At 37.6% G+C, this 23,536-nt stretch overlaps 1 protein-coding gene across 14 annotated transcripts in view; it reads right to left on the bottom strand.

Annotated features, from left to right (window-relative positions):
- tenm4 (teneurin transmembrane protein 4) overlaps positions 1-23,536 on the bottom strand; it is a 211,175-nt gene that overhangs the window by 123,323 nt on the left and 64,316 nt on the right. For 11 of the 14 annotated variants that reach the window (XM_008426387.2, XM_008426390.2, XM_008426389.2 and 8 more), the window contains one exon: positions 4,969-5,190. The exons of the other annotated variants lie outside the window; for them this stretch is intronic. In XM_008426387.2, coding sequence (XP_008424609.1) covers positions 4,969-5,190 — 222 coding nt within the window. The remainder of the gene's footprint in view (positions 1-4,968; positions 5,191-23,536) is intronic. 14 annotated transcript variants of the gene reach the window in all.

The raw sequence follows: 23,536 nt of genomic DNA, 5'->3' as shown, positions 1-23,536 counted from the left end.
CATCAAAGCGTTGATGTGTTTGAACAACCCTGACTTAAATCTGAGTGAGAATCTACAGCAGTACTTGAAGCTGACAAATACTCTTCATTCAATCTGACTGAGTTGGGTATATTTCACAAAGAGGAATAAAACCTTATTGTTATCGGGTAAATTTGAAATGGTTTAGGGGTTACTGACACTCTCGCAAGGCTCTGTACATAAAATGTTGAGAAAAAAAAAAAAAAAAAGAACAGGGCGCCATGTGTTGCTCATGAAATTATTATTTAGCCTCAGATAGTTCTATTCCTCGTGATGTCTGCGGCTAAATTACTTTCTGGTGTGACCTCTTTTAACCACGTTTCTCCCCCGTCTCTGCAGACTCAGGGGGGATGATTAAGCAGTTCAAATGAAGACTCATTTGAATTCACACACGACTGCGTCCCTGAGCCTTCTGCTCAGCACAGCATTCCTGCTTGGTCAGCTGCGAGCCGCTCGGTGTGCCGGCCCTTTTCACCGGGGCGTCCGACCGCACTGAAAGCCGATACTGGCCGACCCCATGCTGCTTCGCATTAAGAGATGCTAATGCGGGGAGGCTGCAGTGTCTGGGATCTTGCAGCCCAGCGTGGCAGCGGCCTCTAACTGGCATTCTCCCCAGGAAGAAGACCCTCGGAGAAAGCCGAAGGCCACGGAGAGACACATGCTTGACAATAGGACTGCAGGCTTCAGCGAGCAGCCTCATCAGCCTTAGAGGAACTACTGCTTAGTCTTCCCAGAAATAATAATAATAAAAAAAAAAAACACAACTCTCCCTCAGCCCACTCTGAAAATAAATAAAAAACACACAGCAGCCTTGGAGGCTAACTAATGTGAATAATGATATGCCACTGAGAGCTTTCAGTTGTTCAAAATCTGCCAGAACATTTTAAGTCCTGCATTTGGGCTCCAAGACGACCTTGGGCGAATGTAATCGGAAAAGATAAAAACCACCTGTTTTTCTGTGGAAAGATTCCACTGCGAAAAGAGTGGCATACGTATTCTTTCGCCTTGTTTACTGACAATAAAAAGATCTTTTTTTATTCTTTTCTGCTCACATGACATTTCTTCAAAGCATGACTTGCATATCAAGCCGACCCAATTTGAAATTTTCATCCTTTTTCGCCCTGGTGGCTTTCAAATAGATATTTTTTGCTGCCACATGTAAATTCTGAAGGAATCTTGACATGCATGGTTAATTCCCAATTACATCCAGGAATATTTTCTAAAGCAAAAATAAAAATGTTTTGTAAAGAAAAAAATAAAAATCCAGGAATGTGCAATCTTTTTATTATCATTCTGGCAAACACATCCAATACCACGCTCTCATTTTGTCACCTCTCACTACGTTTTTGTCACCTTGTGAATATTAGATTTATTTAGCTCCATGTAGCAATGTCACACTGAACAACTTCCAATCAAGTCATTTCATTCTGCTGAAACAAGCTCTGATTGATAGAGTTATTTAGCTACATATATTATTTCCCAACAAAATAAAAAAAAAAAGGGGGAATGAACGTTATGCTGTTCACTGGAGTGAAAGACTCATTTTTTTCCTATTAATCAAAAATGAGAGATACCCAGAATGGAATAAACAAAGTCACCAAGCTTGCTAAATATTTGGATGAGGCGCTGTAAATGCAGCGGGAGAAATACGATAGAGAGGAAGCTTATCTAAGTTGTGTGAATTAATTGAACAAAACTTGGAGATGCTTTGCTATTCTTCTCCAAATTTTAATGAGAGCACTATTCATAAGCAAAAATGTCGAGTCTCAAAATGAAACATAACATCCCATTATGGGGTGTGACAAACAAGATGAGATTTAAGCAACGTTTTGGTAAAAAACTAAGAATTTGCAGGTCCTTGTTGTTTTTGGTCAGTAGCATTGGTTCGATTAAGAAAGCACAGCAGTATGTGCGCACAGTGCCACTTACAAAAAGGGTCTTTCAAAGCCCTAATGACAACCAGAGGTAGCAACTCGAGCTGCTGAAATTCCTCCTTGCTCCTCTTCCTGACAGCCTAAGGCTAAACTAAATGATCTATCCATGCAAATTACATTCATTGTTGTGAGAAACTTCTGCCATGGTAAAGGTCTTACCCCCCCCCCCCTCTCCACCCATATTGCCTACAGCCAATCGTGCCACTGCTGGGTGACCACAGTGTTGCTGCAGAGGAATTAGCGGGTAGATTTGCAGTGGGATTAATAACTCATTCCGTTGCCGACCTGAGCAGCCAGTTAGGACACTTTGGAGTTTCATATAATGAAAGCTTTCGGCTAGTTAGCTTGATCAATGACTTAAATCATTCATGTTGTTTTAGGAAGACTGAGGTAGCGACTTCAGGTCAAAGGCGTCTACGCTAAAACGCTGAAGAACTTCAATCTAAATTCAGATGCTGACTTGTGGGAAATTAGCTTCTTTAAACACAGGTGATATTATGATAATTTTTTTTATACGTGCAAGTACTGTTTTACGGATTTGTAGACTCTGTGTCTGTTTCCAATTTTGACCAAAGTCATGGAGATGAACTGAGCAATTGGCCGTTCCGTGGTCATGCGTTGAAAAAAAATCAGATTTTCCTCCATATTCATCTAAAGCAGGGCTGTTAAACTCGTTTTCATTTTGGGCCACATGTAGACCACGAATGCCCTCAAAGGGCCAGTTGTGGAAGAATGTTAAGGTAAAACCACTAAACTGTTACAACATTGTAATTTTTCCACATTTGATTTGCACTTCTTAAGAATAAATATTTTAAATCTTTTTTACATTGATGTAATTCGTCTCTATACGAGGCGTCTACAACCTTTACAATCCTGAGAGCCATAATTGCCTTCAGTCCAGCTAAATAAGACTTCTTCAGAGCCACAAATATTATAGTACCTTGAAAAAAAACACAACTTAATATTTTTTATATAAATATGCACATCAGGAAATTTGTCATAATATATATATATATATATATATATTTTTTTTTTTTTTTTTTTTTAAACAGTTGATTTATAAGAGTCTTTGTGGAAGGTCCAAGACCCACTTGTGGCTCTGGTGCCAGAAGTTGCAGACCCTTGACCTATGCAAATAAAAACTGATTTGATTTGACTGTTAATATAATATTTAGACACACAACTGTTATCTTGAACTTCCATTTCTGTGGCCTTTAGAGGCCTGGAGGGCCACAGAAAAAGCATTGGCAAGCCAAACTTTGTCCACGCACCATATGTTTGCATCACTGCATCACTGTTAATGTCAAACAAATATAATAACATGGCCAACCTCAGACACAAACACACACAAACGCATGCACACACGTGCACACCCACACACACACACCCACACACACACAAACAGCAAAAAGATGAAAACTACTTTTGGTTATTGACATCAACATAATTATTTATGGGACCAAAATGGATATGTTAAAAAATTACTAACATCTAGCATGATACGTTAGTAATATCATCAGCATTAGCATCCCTGCTGATATTGTTATTATTCTTTTGTTGTATTTAACAGCAACCTCTATTGAAGATGTGCTGCAGAAAAACTGGAATCCATTGGAATCGGTAGGCCTGACCTCAGCGAAAAATAAAAATTAAGTCTAATAAGTGTATCTTTACTTTTGAAAGCTTGTCAAGAAATGGACAGAATCCCACATTATATGAAGAAGTGCTATACATTACCAGTATCGGTATTTATTGATGCATCAAACAATCCACCAGGGATCAAAACCGATCATCAATTTCCCGTGACTGGCTCCCAGTACAGGCCGTTATATTCTGAATTTAAGGAGTCTTTAGTTTGAAAGCATCAAGACTAAGAGCTTAAACTATTTTGATTCGTCTTTTCTGAGATTTGTAAGAGTTTGATGGAGAAAAGCAACATATGCTTTAATAATATTCAATGAATAATTTAGCAATTTCTACACTTTCAGTTGCAAATATTTGTTCTTTAATGTGTTGAGTAACTTAAGGGGAAAATATGCAAGTATTCAGAGTTGCAACTACCATGTCAGACATTAAAGACAAAGGTGAATCGGTATAAGCCAAAGACCTGCCTGATCCGTGCATCGCTGCAATTTTTGATATACTTTTTTTTTGTAAGAGAAGATAAAATCAGTGAGAGTAAAGTTCTTCTTAATCATCATCAATAACTCTCCTAATCTCTCAATCTGTTGATGAATTTAGAATATAGCAACAAGAAAAGAAGTAAGAAGTATACATCAAAAAACAGTTTTACTCCTTTAAAAAGTTATCATGTCTGAACGCTCAAAATCGTCCTCCTCATACTTAAATCAGTACCTTAACTGCTGACATCATTTCTGACATTTCAGCTTCCTACTTGGTAAACATACAGCTTTACAATCAGATTTTTTTTTTCCCCGTCAACTGTCAACACTGTGTTAGCACTTTGAGCTGAAATGTCATTCTGTCAGTCTGAATGAATGTTACAGTACCAGCAGGAGACTGCATTTCAACATATATAAAAAAAAACAGCTGATGTTTTTTAATGAGCAAGCGCACAGGGAGTCCACGAAGCTTTATACAACTAGGCAGGATGTTACAGATGTGAGTTACGATACAAGAGCCCAACATTTCCACCTAGTATGTTATAACTTTTTCTCACTTATTTTCTATCCAGACCATCCAACAGAAATATCAATGACAAATCTTTCCTGCTCAACCAAAATCGCCCATCGCTTTGCTGTGAACTTTGCCGACCTCACTTCAGAGAGTTCTGCTCATTTCCTGAGGCTACGTATCGACTCGAAGTTTCAGCTCTCTCTTAAGGTGCTTAAATAAAAAAAAAAATAAAAAAAAGAAGGACATTATCTTGCCCGTAGCCATCTGCATGACCTGTAACACAACACATCCAGGAGTGTGTGTGTGTGTGCGTGTGTGTGGGGAAAGAGGGGGCAGGCTGACCTCCAGAAAGCAGCAGTAAGTGTGAAAACCAACTCACCATCAGCAGTTGCAGCGGAAGGAGCATACAGGTTCCCTGAGCCAGTTTTAACTAAGAATGAATTGGGGCCAAACTCATCCTCAGAGTCAGAGTCCTGGGCTGGCTGAGCCGCACTGTTACCTAGCAACCTCCCGTGGTTCTCATTGGCTGCAATGGAAGGGGGAGGGTATGGGAGCTGCTCGACAGGGGAGGAGGAGGCGGATGAACAATGCAGCGGAGGACCTGTGGACCACAAACAGAGACAACACATGTGGGGGGGAAATGAAACACCCAAACACAGGCATCGTCACACAGAAGCAGAACACACACACGCACGCATACACACACGCAAGACTTAACTCTGACACTTCAAAAACAAACAGGGACACATCTGCCTTTGTCTCTGCCACCTCACTCCAGCTGGGAAGAACAATACAAACAACCAAAATGACTTTGAGAGTGAACAGAGAAGACATATGCCTGGCACCGCTTGAAAAAACACAGAAACTATAAAACACCTTTTTAAGATGTCTGTCTGAGTGAAAAAAAAAAAAAAGTCTGGCTCCAATGTAAAGGGAAGAAAAAAGAAAAAAAAAATTAAAATCCAAGAACAACATTCCAAGAACTTTGAGTAAATTGTTTACTTTTAAAAATACATACTTTTGCATGTGCTGTCCAGAATATAACTGCAGCGGTGTAAAGATGTGCAAGATTAAAATCGGTGGTTATTAAGAAGACTTGATAAACCCAAGATGGCGCCTTTTCTTCCCAAACAGTGAATTAATTAGGTTCTCTTCCAGCTTTGTTGGAGACAGCTCCAGTTCCTTCAAGCATGTTGTCTGACTAGAAGCTGTTATTTGGGGTAGATGATGAAAAGTTAGCTATTTTAGGTGTCAATAAAGTGTTTAAAAAATATGATGATGATGTATTCATCTGTGCCTTGGCTAAATGTGTTGAAGAAGAATTGAAAATCATTCGATCCCAACAAATATCTGATTGCTTTGAAGATGCTGTTGGATTGCTTAGGGTTCCCTCATCCTCTTCAGAATTAATAAGCAAAAAACCTAAATTATTCTGCTACTCTTTAGTTTTCATTTTAAGCATTTAATAAATCAAAGACCAACAAACCAGAACACAAAAGTATAAAATAGAGGAGAGACAAAATGACCTCAATTTAAAGGTTGGATTTTTTTTTTTTACTTTTCTGTAAGAATAGGCTAATGCAATATATAAGATTAATTTATTTGGAGGCTTTTTTTTTTTTTTTTTACATTTTTACCACAGGCAGCAATTACTTTTGGAGTGTGCTGTATGAATAATGATCTCGTTCACATGGAGTGTGAGCCACTTGTTGTAAGGTGCCCACTATAAAATCCCGGCCACAACATGACTCCTGCATGAACCGGTCCTTTATGTTTCCTCCAAATTAACAGCTCTCCTTCTTGTCAGACACCTGCACCCCACGGCGATCACACTGCCCACCCCGACTTAAAAGCACATCATAAATAATTTGCAGTCGTGATTATCAGCAGCTTCTTTCTGCCATTATGAAACTTAGATTTTCACTCTTTTAAGGCTTATTGGTTTCAATCTCACGCTGTTAGTCAATGGTAAATCTCTGCATAGAGCCCCGTATTAACGTGTGATTAACTTCTGAAGCAGCTCTGCACCATGCTGAAAATGACTCTACTTAAGTAACACGACAACGGCGCGAAAAAACCATTAGTTCTGAGCTCTCCTGCATCTTCCCATCAGTCCCTCCGTCTTGACGTTAAAATTCCTGCTGACCCGACTGTCATTCGTCAGAAGTGATGAATTTCTCCTCCTTCAGTAACGATCCCCGAAGAGTATTAAAACACGACTCACTGACTCGCATCTAATTAGGCAGCAATTAGTGATATTACCATATCAGGCGCAGCCCTACACAAGCTGTAAATGTCCACTGCCACAGAGAGTCACAGTTTGTGCTTTACACAAGCTTCAGCAGACACTTCATTTCGCTCTCAGTTTGTCTAATGCTTAATGGGCACGGGGACACAGCAGCCCTGCTGTGGGTTAATGACCGTGACACTGCTGTTGTTGAATGTAAACTAATGCATAGCCACAAGAGGAAGAGGCATTTTTACTGTCGCTCCCCGTTTCCCTCGGATACATATCAGGCACTTCATTAATTTGTGTCAAAACAGCAACACTGCTGAACCCTCTCGACATGCTCTCATCTGCCGCCGTTAGAAAGTAACAAGACCCTTCTTCTTGACGTGAAAGTTTCTCTTTTTCTCTCTCCCGCTCTCTCCATCTCTCCGAGACTACTCGTTATTGGGACAAAAGAAAAAAAAATTATTAAGGTCCACTAAAAACAGGCAAAGACTTAACCTAAATGAGGTCAAGGTAGTTAAGTCCTGCAGCCGTTGGTCTCGCGCACAAAGGTTTGACTGTCTCCCTGTGTTTAATTAATGCGGCCCCGGCCAGTTCATGCCCAAGCCACGTGCAACCTAAGGCGAGACACTGTGTCTGCGCAGGAGGAGAGAAGATGGCCAGAGAAGTTTCCCCACCTGCCACAGTTAATTGCTTTCGCCTTCACTCACTGTATTACAGCTGCGAAGAGGAACTTTTACTTAGAAGCCCTTGAACCGTGCACGACTGCTTTCATTTCTGACAGTTTTGGGAAGAGCCTCTAACTGGCTGGTGGGGGATCCGCTGTAAACGCCGATCTCCTCCCTCTGTATTTAGAGACTTGATTAGCTTGTTAGCCACCCAGTTGAATACACAGACAAATAAATCTGACAGTGATCTGTGGGCTAAACAAAAGCCTGCTAATGACATCGGAGCATTTGTTGTTTTTTTTTCTTTTCTTTTTTTTTGTTTTTGTTTCCCTGAAGGCAGTGCAGAGGTGATGCATGCATTTAACCAATGCTTTTTCTTTCTGGGAATAAAGGCAAAAAATGCACACTACAGTAAAAACTAAGAATATGAGCTGATTTATTCTATTTACCATTAAAAATGCCTTGCTTTGCCTTAAGTTAGACAACATAGTACATATAATAATAATAAAAAAACAATGTCAATTTTATATTAATAGACAGTTTAGTGGAAGGAAAAAGTGCAGCAGAAAATGGCACACCAGCAACAGCGGTAACTAATTATTCTAGGGAATTGGAAGCAAAGCCCATTCAATACTTTGGAAGTGATTAATAATGTGTGGACTGTAATCAGCACTTCAAGAGCAACCACATCCCGAGGTATCAAGGACATGAACTGCAAATATGGTATTCTTTGTGTTAAGCAGCTTCTGGTGTCATGGTTTCAGTTTTTTAGTTTTCAGTATTACCAACTCTATTGCTGATTTGAACTTACTATGGTGGGGCTTCGGTCAGAAAGCAGGCAGGACATCAGTAGATTTTAAACTGACTGCTGTACATTCTGTGTACAGAATAAACCCCATTTGCTGCACCGCATCACGAGCAGAAAACATGAGGAGAGGAAGCAGAACTGCTATGCAAACAACCTCTCCAACTTCAAAATAAGAGTACAAATATAAACGTCCAACCAAAACTTCAACACATATGTCAAACCTCAGTCAACTTAAAGTTTATAAAACAGCCAAATAAATTAGAACTTCAGAATTTATCTGGAAAAGAAAAAAATAAAACAATTTAGTGGAAGCTAAGTGTACTAAGCTTTTTGAAAGTTAGGAAAATCTTTAAAGAGCTAATTGAAAAAAATAGTTGATTAGAGGAAGTGTGCCCACCAATGCATTTGGAAATCAGGGGTTTCAAATTAATCCAATTGATCTAAAGTCAAATGTAAGGTTTCTTCAGGAAGTGATGATATGGCAAATTGCACCATTCTTTGTTGCTCCACTGTGTTTTATCACTACTGCACTGCCACTACTACCCAGCATAATAACCATGTTGTCACTTGATTGTCCAACAAATTGTCCATAAAGAATCTATAGAGTATTATCAAGAGGGAAAACAAGTGACACAGGGTGATCACCTCAACATGACATCATGCTGAGGCAGTAATTCATGCAGAAGGAGTTCAACCGCACATTACTTGGACATACCTTTCTGCAAGGGGACATTTCTGCATAACTTAGGTCATGAATTATTTAACTGTAGTCTGAGATATTCAATTCTGAGTTTTCATTCGCTCTAATCCATTACTTTCAAAATGAACAGAAATAAACACCAGACTGTATCACTCTGTGGGTAAAGGATCTGTTTGGGTTTACCTTTTTAAATTGCAATAATGAAAATAATTAAGCCTTCGGAGATATCCCAATGTATGTAGATGCAACTGTAAACATCGTGCATTTGTTGTTGCAAACTTGTGCCGATGATTTTAATAGGGTCAACATATTGTGGCTATACTTAGTAGCTTCAAAGCAAATCAAATTTAACGACCTATAGCGTGTCCCAATAGTTAAGCAGCAATGCACAGAGGACATTGGTAAAAATGCCCCTGGCGTCTGAGCTGCAGTTTTATTCCAGTCGGCTGAATCAATACTGCATATTTTTTTTTTCTACAATTCCTATCTAGCAGTGTTGAGCTTGTCTAAAGGCAAAGAAATAATCTTTCAAATTCTGTTTTATAGAAAAATGTGGAAACTTATATTGCTATTATGTAATATGGAGAGTTAATACCAGATGGATAAAACAGATTGGGTTCATCACAAACTTCTTTAATTATCAATCTGCAAAGGGCTATTTAATCCTTTCCCAATATGTCAATGTATTTATATTTCCACTGGGCCAAACTTTACAAGTCCAGTTCTGTTGACTAAAGTTCTGGTTTTCATTATGTTCTTGTACTGTGACAAATAAAACAAGGAAGTTGGTCAGAACGAGACCGCAGTTATTATGTTGTTGTCTACACCACATGTTGATGGTTCTCTCCAACCAATCAGAGGTCTGTAGTTTCTCCCCGTACTCATATGGTACCACTTTGGCTCAGCTGAACCTTGACCGAGGCAGTAATCGAAACATATATTAATATCAGATGAGTCTTTACTATCTCCAATGTCTAACCTAAAAGAAAACACAGAAACGGTGGACCGTGTAATGCAAACGAGACAAAAACAGCAACATTTTCATCTTTAGAAATAAGAATCAGAAATACTTTTCAGTTATTCTTCAGATATACTTTTCAGGATTAAACTAAACCACACGTCTTTATATTACTCTTTGAAACGTACCTCCAGTGACATTTAGTTAATATAACTTAATATGCACGTACTTTAGATCAGTAACCAACCATTTCAATAAGAATCAGCCATGATAGTTATTGAAATTGCCAGCAAAGTAAATGTCAGACTTATATAAATCATTTCACATATAATGTAACGTATATGCTGCACGACTCACATGAAAAACATAAATTACTATATTCGTTCAAAAGATTTTTTTTTATAAAATCAAAATGGAAAAAACCTCACTGTTTCTGAGTTCAAACCTGCCATCAATTCTAGTAAATGTGCCAAACTTGACATAAAGTCGGCTGACTGGCCCTGAAGGATTTTCTTTTAAAATGTTCTTCTCAGCATCATTTAGTTGAAGCCATAGTTTGGAAGGAGGTTACAAAAGACCAAAATGATCTCAATGTACCAGTTTCAGTCATGATAAAGGCACAATGAATGCAATATTTTGATAAGTACCGTACCAGAATTATTCCAATTAAAATCTATTTAATTAAAACTGGTGAAAAAAATATATACAGTATATACTTGAAACTGCTCAGGGAGGTTCCCAAGAGGCCAATAGCAACACTGAATGAGAAGCAGGAAGTACTGGATTTACTCGACATGTGACTGAGTAGCAGGGATGAAAATGTCTAAAGTCAAAGTAAACATCCACGGTTGGCTAAAATCTAAAAACGTTGTGGGGAAAAGTTTTATGCTCTCTTAAAAATAAGCTTGAATTTGTGGTTCTGCATATAATAACATAAAATAAAATGAAAAAAAAAACAAAAACTGCCAGTGCTAAAATATGCTATCATGTTTTCGGCTTATTTTTCTTCATATTAAACTGAGGTGGATGAATATATGATAAGCTTCAAATACTATTTAGTTTTGGCCTAAACTTAAGTGTTTGTTTGGTTTGATATTTCAGCATCACAGCGAGTCCAAGCAAACACCCATCAAAAGAATGGCTTCACGAGAGGAATGGCCCACACGCCGTTCGCAATTAAATCTGACAGAAAATCAAATTTTCCAAAATGGAGCGAGCAAAGCTTCTCATGTGAAGATTTTGGATGCTGACAGAAAGAAGACAGAACGCTGAAATTAAAGTCCCATAGCAGCTCAAGTATTAGTTTAATTTTGTTTACACACATGCAGCTGGGATATTGCAACTTTTTTTTATTATTTGTACTTTGTTTTCCTTCAAACAGATTTGTTTGTTTTACAGTTAAATAATTTATCAGGGTCTTTTCTTTTATATCACAAAACCCTGGAACTTTAACAGGACTGCAGTAGAGATCTGTTGTTTCCTGAAATATTTATTTTATTAATGCCTCAATGTGGCATTAAATGCCATGTTTTTATTTATGTGATATGGACCATGATAACAAACACCAGTTGAGAACCAAACAAAATAAATGTATTACACTTCTAAACTTTGACAGACACAACCTTCGACATTAATTTGATCAATTTGCTGCTGCTCTTGTTTTTGTCTTCTGACACCCAGCTGATTGATCTATTGTCTAATTCATGCTGTGCTAGAACCAATAGATTACAAACCTAAAAGGTGCTCCATAGTCGCTGTACATTCTCCCTCTGGGTGTGCAAAGCAATGTAATGAGCAGAGGCAGCGCAGTTGTTTACACACCCATAATAACTCTGCAGTCAGAGTGATGCAACATTACACAATGGAAACTCTGAAGCTAATCACAATTATCAGGTTTGCTCATGCACAAGAGGCTAGATAAGTCATTATAATATAAATAAACACCATTTTTATCGAGACAAAAACAGCTGGGCTTTAAAAAGGTAAACAGTGATTAAAATTTTCATGAGAGACGTAATCAAGAGGACAAAATGAAATGATAAAAGTCAATACAGTCCCAAACATTTATCAGTGTTTGTTTCCCCCCTTTGTTGCTTCACTTACAATGATCCAAACTGAATGCAGGGACTCTGCATTCGGGTTTTTTCATGTTTTATCACATTATAATCACAAACTATAAGGTGTTTTATCAAAGTTTTAATAATACAACAACTAATAGACAGTCCTGCATTAATATAAATTTAAAAAATTAGTCACAAAAAAATCTGAAAAGTGTGGCATGTACTGTTGTATTTCTACACCAGAAGTACAAAAGGTACTTTGCAGAAGTACCTTTTCACAGCAGTCAGAGTCTCTACATCTTTGCTCATTTCGAGAGGGATTTCACAACATGATGCTGTCACCAGAATGTTTCTCAGTGAGGACAGGACAGTGTGTTCAGAGTGATATGCAGTTATCTTGCATTGATTACTTTAATAAAATAAATGAAAGGTCAAAGCCCTGAGGGGAAGTGGTGAATGATGAAAGTACATCAGATAAAACACATGAACCCTCATCCTTTCGGATTAGTTTGTAAAACAAAAAAGAAAAATAAACTAGCCAGCAAGCTAAATACTGGTTTATGTCGTGACTGTGATACAAGCATGCAGCTAAAATGTGGAGTTGTATAAAGTTAAAGGCTGCTGAAAATTCATAAACAGGCAAAGAAAATGGTTTCCCCATCCAAACAACCCAAAACAAGATGAAGTAGGGTGTTAACAGCATCATCAATGCTCCTACCGGTGCTATAAGCAAACTGCAAAGTATCTAAATGACTCCGAGTTGCCCTCCAGATCTCAGCCTTTATTATCTTCTCGAAGGACTTCATAATGATCACAGCAACAGAACGAAAATCATTTTGTGTCTTTAAAGAGATCCACAAGAAGTGTTAACAATAGACTTTACATTTATTTCAGAAAGACAACACAGTAAAAAATACTGTAGGCTGTTTAGCTTTAATAAATTTAAATAAAATATTCTCACACAAAGGTCGCCATGTTGTTTGTGCTGAGACACATCCTGGGTAGGTGGTGTATGCTAGGTGATAGAGCTCCATCTCCATTCGCTCATAACGGTAATTTTTGTGCAACACGTAGCACTCAGCACTTTCAATTCTAACTGGAGAGCATTGAAATGCAAAACAATGCAGAAATGATGAGGGGAAGTGAAGATGAGGAGAACCAAATGGATGAAGAGGAAAGTCTCAACTGAAAAAGCTGGTGTTTGGGCGGCTGCTTGGAAATATTAACTACTAAGATCTCCAGTTTCTAACTAAAGCTGTTTATAGTAAGTATCAGGATCATGCAAATGTGCCCATAAAGTCTGGCTACTGAATGAAAGATTTAAAGATGCTTCATTGTCACTTTAAGCATCCACTCATTATCTTCCAGTTTGTTTTGATTTCTCGTTAGCTCCTGCTAATGGTTTTAGCTCTAAATAATATGGCAAACAGTAACTCACAAGCCGGTCATGTTTGTTTCAACGTATCTCTCTACTAGGTGTTACAAACAACAACCCCTAGGTTAGTAGTAAAATTACAACATATTGATACTAACATGTTCAACTAATTGTGGATCTCTAAGAATTTAAGCTTGACAAAAGGTTTAACTGAATTTTTCCAGAGCCTAGGCACCTTGAAGTTGGGGAAACTTTGCAAAGATTAAAGAAAAATGCCAGTCAATTGTGCGGCACAGTGCTTTGTAAGTCTGCCTTCGATGTCTTTTGGCTCTGGACTTCTCTCTGTTTACTGTTTCATTATTTAAATTTATTAGAATTACCAACTGTGCTGATTTAACATTCCAGAGCAACAATCATTACTAGAACTATATTCATTAAATGACTGAAAGAAAAGATTAAATGATGACTTATGAGCCTGACTTGATGGCAAGGGAAACAGGGCTGCCCTCCAAAATGAGCTGAAATATATTCTTGTGTTTTCAGCTGCTGTCTAAATGACTCAACTTGCTACTAACATCACAATAAACAGCTAAACTGTAGATATCTTGATCTTTGCTGTTCTCTTTCAAGTGTTTTGCAAAATTGCAAAGTGGAGCTAAGTGAAATGAGCAGCTCTGTTTTTTTGTTCCATGTCTAAACAATTTCAAACTGCTTGCCTGAGAGTGCATTTATTAACGCACTATGGTTTGCTGCTGACGCTTCCTGTTCTATTGTGCTGTACTGAATTTACTCTAAAGTCAGGGAGGAATTCACAAAACTGTTTCACTCTCGCTATTTGCTTTTTTTTTTGTCTATTCTGGATCCACAAAGCAGCCAGCACCAACATAAATGGAAATGCAAATATGCCCATGAACTCCTGTAAGGGAAACTAATTTCGATCTATTCTGAAATGAGTTTACCTTTCTCTTGCTTTTAACATTCAGATTGACTGAAGTTAAAAATGCATCAAATTTTACATTTATTAAAAAAGAGAAGTAAAAAGACACTTTACAAGTCCTGTTTTACTTTTACTTAATTACTGAAAAAGGTCTATATTATGGTTTCTGCTGTGATGTTTATTCACCATGAAGCTTTTTTCCTCTGTCATGTTACCAGCTGCTTTCAGCAGGGGGTATTTTTTCCTCTGGGTAACTCAAACAGCTCTGGCCATAATTTGCATAAATCTAGATTAATATGAGCACAGTTTATTCTAAATTCAGGCATAATGTCTTATTCAAGTATGTAGATTTATCACAAGACATGGCATTTGCTTGGTATAGATATTTTAGAAACAGATCCATCTCTTGCACTCAGTTTTATAACTAGAAGGCTGTACAAACTTCAGTCTGTACAAAATTACCATCTCCAAAATGTTTTGTTTTGCCTCTCTATGTTTGGCTGCTACGTGGCTCAATCTGTGCCCATCATTGATGTCACCAATTGATATTTTCCTGCACTTTTTGTACTTAGAACTTTAAAGTGTTTTTAACTCTAAATTAAAAAAGAAAAACACATATCATTGCCTCTTTCACTGTTATTGCAAAAATACCTAAAATTTTTTATTTCTTAAAAATGATCTCCTTATCACACAACAGGGATGGCCCACTTTACAATAAGCCTGTTTTATAATCTTCAATAAGTGGTTGCTGTCTTTTGCTACTAATTAAATATCTAAGTGAAGTGCCACTGATTGGTCTAAAGACTTTTCACACCGTTTATAATCATACTAAAGCAACTGAGTCTGCAGTTTACTTTTTATAGTGTTGTGACAGATGTTTATACTTGCAAAAGAAAAATGGTTCCAAAGCCCATCATGAAAAACCACAAAACATTTTGTTGTTTATGAAATGAGTTTTCCCTACCATCACAGTACTTTGATTAATTATTTAAAGTTGCTTAAAATGCTGATGCAAAACCAACTCATGTAAAACAGTTTTTGGTTATTTTTTTTTTACTTGTGCTGTTCATCAGTCAGAGTCAAAATGATTTATTTATCCATTCATATGATGGTTGAGTTATGTCGTTTTAAATTATTCCACAGGAAAACTACACTACTGTACACAATCAGATGTTCTTTGGACTGATTTTCTGTAGCTGGCAATAGACTGCATGTGTGGTTTATTCATTTTCGCTTAAGCAACAGAAGGACCAAAACCAGCACAAAATATTTTGGTAAAGAAAGTATCAGTGTCAGCGTTTTTCAAAATTCTAAGTCAAATTCAGAGTCAAACTCGATCACAACTCCAACAAGCCGCATCGTTCATCATGACATCATCTGTTTCCAACTTTGGATCCGTCCACAGACATTTTCAGATCTCCGTTTGTGTCCAGGCCTCCCGCCGGCCTTAACAGGTACGGCGCCGCATCGCTGTTTTGATTTTTTCCCTTTTTCAGTCACTCTGTTGCAGATCTGCTGCTGTGCTTGGCACGACTGATCCTTTGACATTGGAGATGGCGTCACATTTGGCTCTAGAGAACTAGAGGAGTTCATAGTGTTCAGTGGCTCCCAGTTTAACAGGTCCTGTGGCTGAAATAACAAGCCCAAATCATCAACTGGCTTTTTCGCTGATATTCTGAGTTTGACATAGTTGAACTATTTACAAATGTGCTTCTTTTGGTCTCATTTCTGCATAGGATTTTGGAGTCTTGTGGTTTCCTTTGATGCAAATGTGCAAACATAAGCCTTGTTGACTTATTCGTCTTAGAGAGAAGATACTTTCTCATGGCAAACCCTCAAAATAATTACTAACTTGTGCCAGTAGTCTGAGATGTAGTTCTTTTATTTATTTTTTTGCTCTTTCTGGAAGCACTGAACAAAGAGTGAGTTAGCCAAAAACATTTAAACAGTTCTCAGTATATATTTCTGTCAACTGCCTTCCTTCCAGTTGAATTTTTTATTCAAGATCATAAAAAAAAACCTTCTGTCTGCAACTGCAACAAGAGCTCCATTGCTGCCGTCTTTCCTCCCTTGAATTGTGTTAACAGAAACCTGATTGCTGACAAAACAAAACCTAATTATAAAGGTGCTCACACTTGCTAATGATCAGTCACTTGAGTGATTTTGATTAGCAACACCTCCCTGCTACTTACCCTCTTAATTCCAGTAGAAGCAGTTTGTGTTAACGGTTTTACACACACTACCTCTTCATTCTGGGATAGTTTTTATTCAATAAATACTGGCCTAGTGTAATGTGTAGTTAAATTTACCAAATTTTAAGAGCAAGGAAAAAGCAGATGAACAATTATTTTCCAACTGGTAAATCCTTAATTTACTGTTGTACCGTCTCCTATCTTCCAAGATCTTGAGATCCTGATGAGTTATGTCTAAATATGAGGAAATGTAGGGGATTTGTGGAACATCAAATCATGTGATGTCTCAGTGTTTCATTTTGGATTAATTTCTATTCTGAATAGTGCATGGGCACTGGGATCAAAGCTGTGTTCTGCTGCATTAAGTCTTGGTATGTTAGTTTTGACATTTTAATGACTTACTGCATGAACACATGTATGTGCGATTCTAACTGCATTTCTTATTTAATGAAAATGCCACCATTATAAAATTGTGTTTTTTCGACATTAGCAGAATATTGAAAATGCTTGGTTCTATAGTATTATTTTCCTTTAGAATATCTACTCTTGAAATTAGGGGTGGATACCCAATAATGTTAAAGACGTGTAAGAATAAAATGCCTTCCTTCTTTTTCTATGACAGTAAACTATTTATAGATGAGTTTACACCAAACTAATAGTTAATTTATGACCATCTACCCAAAACATAACTGAAACTGAAGAATTTCAATATTTGTCGGTGTTTATATTAATCAGGAGTGTGCAAAACCTGCATAATGCACAGTCGGCTACACTCCACCAAACTTCATAATGTAAAGCACAGGCGCATTACATACACAAGCAGAGTTTGTGCAAAATGAGCTTTTATGGGCCAGCATTGGAAAATTGATAAATATTTCTCTGTCTGTGCTGTTTACTTGCTAGGAATCAATAACATAATAACAGAGTGAACATAATGCATGATTGAAAACAAATTGTAAATACCCATAAATTCTTTTTTTTTATTTAGACAGGCTAGACCATTACGGAGAAAATGGAAATTATGTTTGCATGTAATAAAAAAATATTACCACAGAAGATGCAGTTCCATTTAAGACTGGCCCACTACTTTTCTATCAGCACTTTCTATCCCAGCATCCATTACTTACAGCACAAACACTGCATGCACTTACACAGACACTGAGTGCAAACTATGAATAAATACATGGCCTAAAAGTGTTTTGTGAGCAAACAAAAAAATATGTCTATTGTGAGACAATTTAGGGTATATACAAACAGAGTAGAAGAAGAATGTAAGATTTTAAACACATTTCTTCAAATAGACTTCAGAAAGTGTTATGTGCATTTCTACTTGGCCCCCTTTTCTAGAATCCATATTAACTCGAATGCAAATGCCTTCAGTACCCACCTTGTGACTGAATGGATAGAGCTGATCAAAGAAGACATTAGAGGTTTATTAGAGAATGTTAGTGAAAAAATGGGATCATGAAGACCAAAGAATACACTAGAAACAGAAGGAATAAAGTTGTGGAGAAATTTAAAGCAAAATTAGGCTGTAAAACTAAATTTTGATAGGTCAAGCAATGAGGTCAACGAGAGCAGAGAGCAAACTGTGATTATTTATGGTTTGTATTATTGGCATAAATTATTTGGTGCAAATAATTTATTTCTTCAATGCATTTTTTGCCATTTAAATTAAGTTTATTTTTCTGCCTGTCAACACGCCACAAGCCCCGATAACAAATCTAGTTTTGTCTTCCGTCATCAACGTACAATTGCAATAAATTAGTCCCAACCTAATTATCTTTGTGAGCATTACACACACCACAGACAAAAAAATAGATAGATTTTTAGTACCTTAATCTACAGTGAGTAAGGAGATAGAGTATGGATCGTGCAAAATAAATAGAAAATAAGGAAATCTGACCATAATTATTTAAGGTTGGGATCTTCATGGGCTGGAGCTGAAGACACGCCACATTTTTTACAGATGTGCTCGGAGGCTACAAGCTGTTCACAGACTCGAGAGCTGTCCTCTTCACATCTTTAAATGACCTTACAACAGGGGCATACACTCTCAGCAATAATCTATTCAGCTCCACGGATGAGGCGGGAGGTAACCAACTAAGATTACAAAAAAAAAGTGAGCAACTCAGAAGCATTAGCACACAGCTTAAAAGACATAGCCAGTGGCATTCCAAGGAATCACCCATGAAGATGAAAAGGATCCTGGAGGAACTGAGACTGGAGATGATGTTTCTTCTCTGAGGGCATCTTAGAACTGACTTCTTCCTTATGCTTTACTCAGACCCCTACCTGGCTCCTCCACCTTTCATTCATCCAGCCTACTCTGCTCTCCTGCATGTAAGAAACAGCATACCCTGAAATCCAACTTTTGAGTTTTCTGTTATAAACAGTAGGGGCAGGAGGCTGTTAATGTACAATAGAAAACCAAAATGAACTCAAAGGGGCAATATTATGTAAAATTGACCTGTTTTTATAGCTTTATATCATATTATAATGTTATTCCCTCATCATAAACATACCTGGAGTGTTGCTTTAATTTTTTCATACATGTTAGAGAAATCCTGTAATCTCCCGTGGCAGCTAACTGGAGGCAGCTAAACGCCTGTTAATACCAAGCACTGCCTTTTACCTCAAAGCTCCTCCCCCAGGCAAGCTTCCCCCTCACAGTGCACCCCTTCCCCACATCTTATGTCTGCTGAGCTTATCATACAAACAACTCCCCAATTCAACACTGCTATGGATGGTTGTAAACAGCATGATGGAGAAGCATAATGTCCTAATGTACTTAAGGGCAAGTGCTGCAAAGGATATGAGCTCCTTAAAGAGGCAGAAGCTAATTTAAAGGTGTCAAATTTAAGTTGTATTTCATACATAAAGTATTTTTATAACAACTGGAGGTAACATGGTTACTTTATTGAGCTATAACATGGCACAGCTATGTGCCTGGAAAATACATAATACCCCTTACCTTTAATAGAATTTCCTCTATTGGAAGGGATAATTCACTACTGCTCCCATTTATTGGCCTCAGAACGGCTGACAACTAATCTTCAGTGATGCTAAAATCTCTGAAGATCCTTTTCATTGATGTTCTTTCTAACTATTGCCATAATACTCAGGAAGTGATACTGATACTCACCAAGACTGACAACCATTTGGCTTTAAAAGCAGATTGTGACTAATCCTCCAAACTCCTCTTGCCTTGGCCAATTTTATGGTAGTATTCCCTTTTTTTGCTTTTTTTTCCTTTGCAGCAGGAGAAATCCATTTAGCTGTGTTAGTACTATGTTAACATCTATAGATGATCTATCCAGTCCAATGTAGATATCAGACCCATTGCTCTCTTTATGGCTGGGTCCATTGATCCATTCTCTGAGATCGTGACTTTATTTTGCTGAGGGTGGCTGATTTTACTTTGAAAGGTTAATCTTTTAGTATAAAAAATAATTAACCACGGGTCGGTCATTAATCGGCAGATTCGTTAGACTAGTGTTCCCTAAGTGTTAAATGTTTATGTAAACAGAAACAGTTCTCAGTTTTTCCACATTACCTGAAGTATACAATGGTGATCACGTTTTCTTTTTGCAGGGAGAAAATATAAAATATCTCTCTCAGAGGGTGTGCTTGCATTAGTATGCCTGTCTCATTATATTAGTTAAAAATTGACTCAAAATGACAATATTATTGTTTATCGCAATAACTTCTGGGGCAATTTATCATCCAAGAAATATGTTATCGTGACAAGCCCAATTACCAATACATAACTAAAAATCCATCTGGATAGGGACAAAATTGCAGCAGTATGGCTGGCAGTGGACTGCTGAAGGTTTATTCATATTAGCTCATACATGATCATGACAAAGATATAACTAAATGATTAACACAATAGAACAGGAAATGTTGGTATCAGTAGATATTCAATGAAAATTGGAAGATAGAACTAGATCAGAGAATTTCTATAGACATCAGGGTGAATAGAACATGATGTTAAGCCACATTAAAGTAGACAGGTCGACGTTCTAAAGACTGATATTTCATGATTAGCTAATGGTTCTGGAATTTTTAACACATGCAAGTCTTATAATATTGTCTTTGCACTTTACTTCACAAGTCAAATGTATATTTGTGTAAAGTCGAGGCAAATCTCTGCAACTCCACTTTTACACCCCTGGGGGGTTCTTTGTTCTAGGATGAAAAGTAAAGGTTCTAATCGTCTCACATCTCACTGTTAACAACATCCTGCAGGCATGTGACGGCTGTTTTTAAGAATCTCCAGGTCTGCAGAAGTGTATGCAAGCCACACTGTAACAAGATATCTTTCCCAACTGCACAGTAAAAAAAAAAAAAAGTGCCGTAAAAAACAGGCTTAAAAACACATCCTCACCCATTTGGGGAGTCTTCTGCAGAGGATTTCAGACTTCAAAGGCATCCACATGGTAATCTGCTTTAAATGGATGTTTCTGGGCCCTCTATCATAGCTCGATCATCAACTGAGCCGACTTAAACCATGGCTGAAAAAACAATGCTAATAGTGGATAATTATCAGCTTTTACTCCGTCTGCACAGGCTGCTTCATTCCCTCTCACATCACACGCAGAGGCTGGTGAATAAACACAATGGCATGAATAAATAATGACCCCGCAATCCTCTTAAGATCCCCAAATGGTGAGCAGGGGGAGAAAAGACAAAAGTTTACTTTTGGTGTTTGAGAGCTAGCGGAGCCTGAAATTATGAGCGACTCATTAGGGCTACATGTGGCTTGCCTGGGGCCTTGCTGAACAAAGATGGCACTATCCCCACCCTGCCTTTTCTCAGTGCATTCTGGGCCTGGCCTAATAAAATTCCTCAGTATACCCCTAAGAAAAAACTACAATTCCAATAACAGACAGTAAAGAGCTTAGGCACTGCCTCAAAACCCCCCAAATCCTCTGCATCCATCAACCTTCCTCTGAATATTTAAGACTTAATGCTTCTTATATTATATGTAGTCTGTAGTCCTTATTTATAGCTTGTAATTATTGGCTTTTGTGTCCAAAGCAAACACCTCTGTCAAAACTGATTTCTTCCTCTTATGCTCTCTGGATGGCTTATATAAAAACCCACAGTTTTGTATTTCAGACACTTTGTCAGTGTTGAAGAATTGATTTCTTCGTGCCTGCAGCTCCCACTGAGTGCATGACAGTTCAAAGGCTATCTAAAATACATGCTGTGGAGAGACTTGTGTTTCTGAGCGGTTATATAATTTACAGAATAGCAAATCGTAAAGCAAGTTGGAAATATAACCACTGGGGTTTTTTTAAAAGAACTGAACAAGTTACTAAAGTTTGGCTCTGAATGAATCACTGGCAAACCAAAGCATGAACAAAAGGAAGGAAAGACGAAAAATAAAGGGCAAAGGCTTTTGAAGCGTAATTAAGGGGGATTTTGGTAAGTCTACAGCAATCCACTTTCCAAATTTCTATTGAGAGCAAGTATTGAAAGAAGTTGGTTCGAGTCCTAGCGCTGTGAAATGGGCAGCTAAACTCTGGTTATCCTTTCATTTTCTGCCAACTCAGAATTGAATCAGAGTAAAACAGTTTTTTGACTGAACTAAATAGCGCCCACGCTACAGTAAATCTGTTGAAAGAGGCCAGATTCCAGCATCAATCTGTGTTTTATAATTCTAGTCTTTAAAGTTAATTACTTATTACCTCAATAAAACCTGAAAAAAATAATGCCATTCAACAGTGATAACATGACAGAGCAAATTCCTAAAAGAAGCCAAGTTTAGAGGAGACCATCCCCAATAGGGCAGGGACATTCTTTCTCTCTCTCTCTCTCTCTCTCGCTTTCTTTCTTCCAAGGGGACGAAATAGAACTCTGCAACATTTCTACTTTGCAATGAACATCCCCAGATTGACTGCTAATCCAGGGTCGGTTGGGGCGAGTTGTAGCCTAAGGAAGGAGACCCCGACTTTCCTTTCTCCAGCCACTTGGACCACATTCCTCCTTCAGGGGAATCCCAATCCTTTCACAGTCCAACTAAGAAACAGTTCTTAGTTGGAGTCTTCCACAGCGTCTCTACCTGATGGGATGTGCAAGTAACACCGTAATCAATCTCAACATTTTCGTGAGCAAACTCTCGAGATACTTGGGGCAGAACTTCTTCCGCAACTAACAGAGAGAGGGACGGAGAGAGGGATAGACAGACAGACAAACACTGAACAGTATATCTACTTTTAAGCCAGCAAGCGCTGAGGCTTACAGACTGATAGAAAGCAGCTTTTATTTGACCTGCCGGCAAAGCTGTCAATTTGTACAGATAAAGCTACCGTTCCCAGTGTGACAACATTATTCTCAAAGAAACTACAAAGCAGAGTGAAAAATGCAAAGATATCCAGCTATTTTCTTTTCAATTTCCAAGGAGTGAAATTTTACTGTTATCACTTGGAGACAGAATGAAAGTGAGGTGTAAAAAAAAAAAAAAAAGAACATTTTAAAAAATGCTGGTTTATTATATGTGTGAAAATCCCATTAGCACCGACCTTTTATCTAAGCATCTTTATTTAGTAATGATAGCTCACATAACATGAGGACTGCTGCAAATACATTTTCTGACATAATTACATATTTATTTGACTTATAGTGCTATCCCAGCTGAGTTCGTAGCTCACCTGGGATAGCACTCAATTAGAAAATTTAAAGCTTCTGCTTTAAATTTTCTAATTGTAACTTCACTTAACTATCAATTTAACCTTCTGAGATTATATTATATATTATAACCTTCTGAGTATTATTGGTATTATTATTATCGGACCTGCTTTTGTACTCAAATTTGCAACAGATTTAAAATGGGTCATTTAACACAAACAAAAAATTTTAAATTTTAAATTAAGATTATAAATATCGAAAGCTTGAATTTCAAACATCTGCACCAAGTAGAGCGCAGCTTCAAATGTACCAAGACATGACTCCTCACCTAATCACAGGTTGAGCAAAAAGAGCATTAATCAGAGAAGCTGTCAACGTAC

This window comes from Poecilia reticulata, linkage group LG13 (genome assembly GCF_000633615.1).
Source record: "Poecilia reticulata strain Guanapo linkage group LG13, Guppy_female_1.0+MT, whole genome shotgun sequence".
Lineage (NCBI taxonomy): Eukaryota > Metazoa > Chordata > Actinopteri > Cyprinodontiformes > Poeciliidae > Poecilia > Poecilia reticulata.
This window is presented reverse-complemented; position numbering and strand designations above follow the sequence as displayed.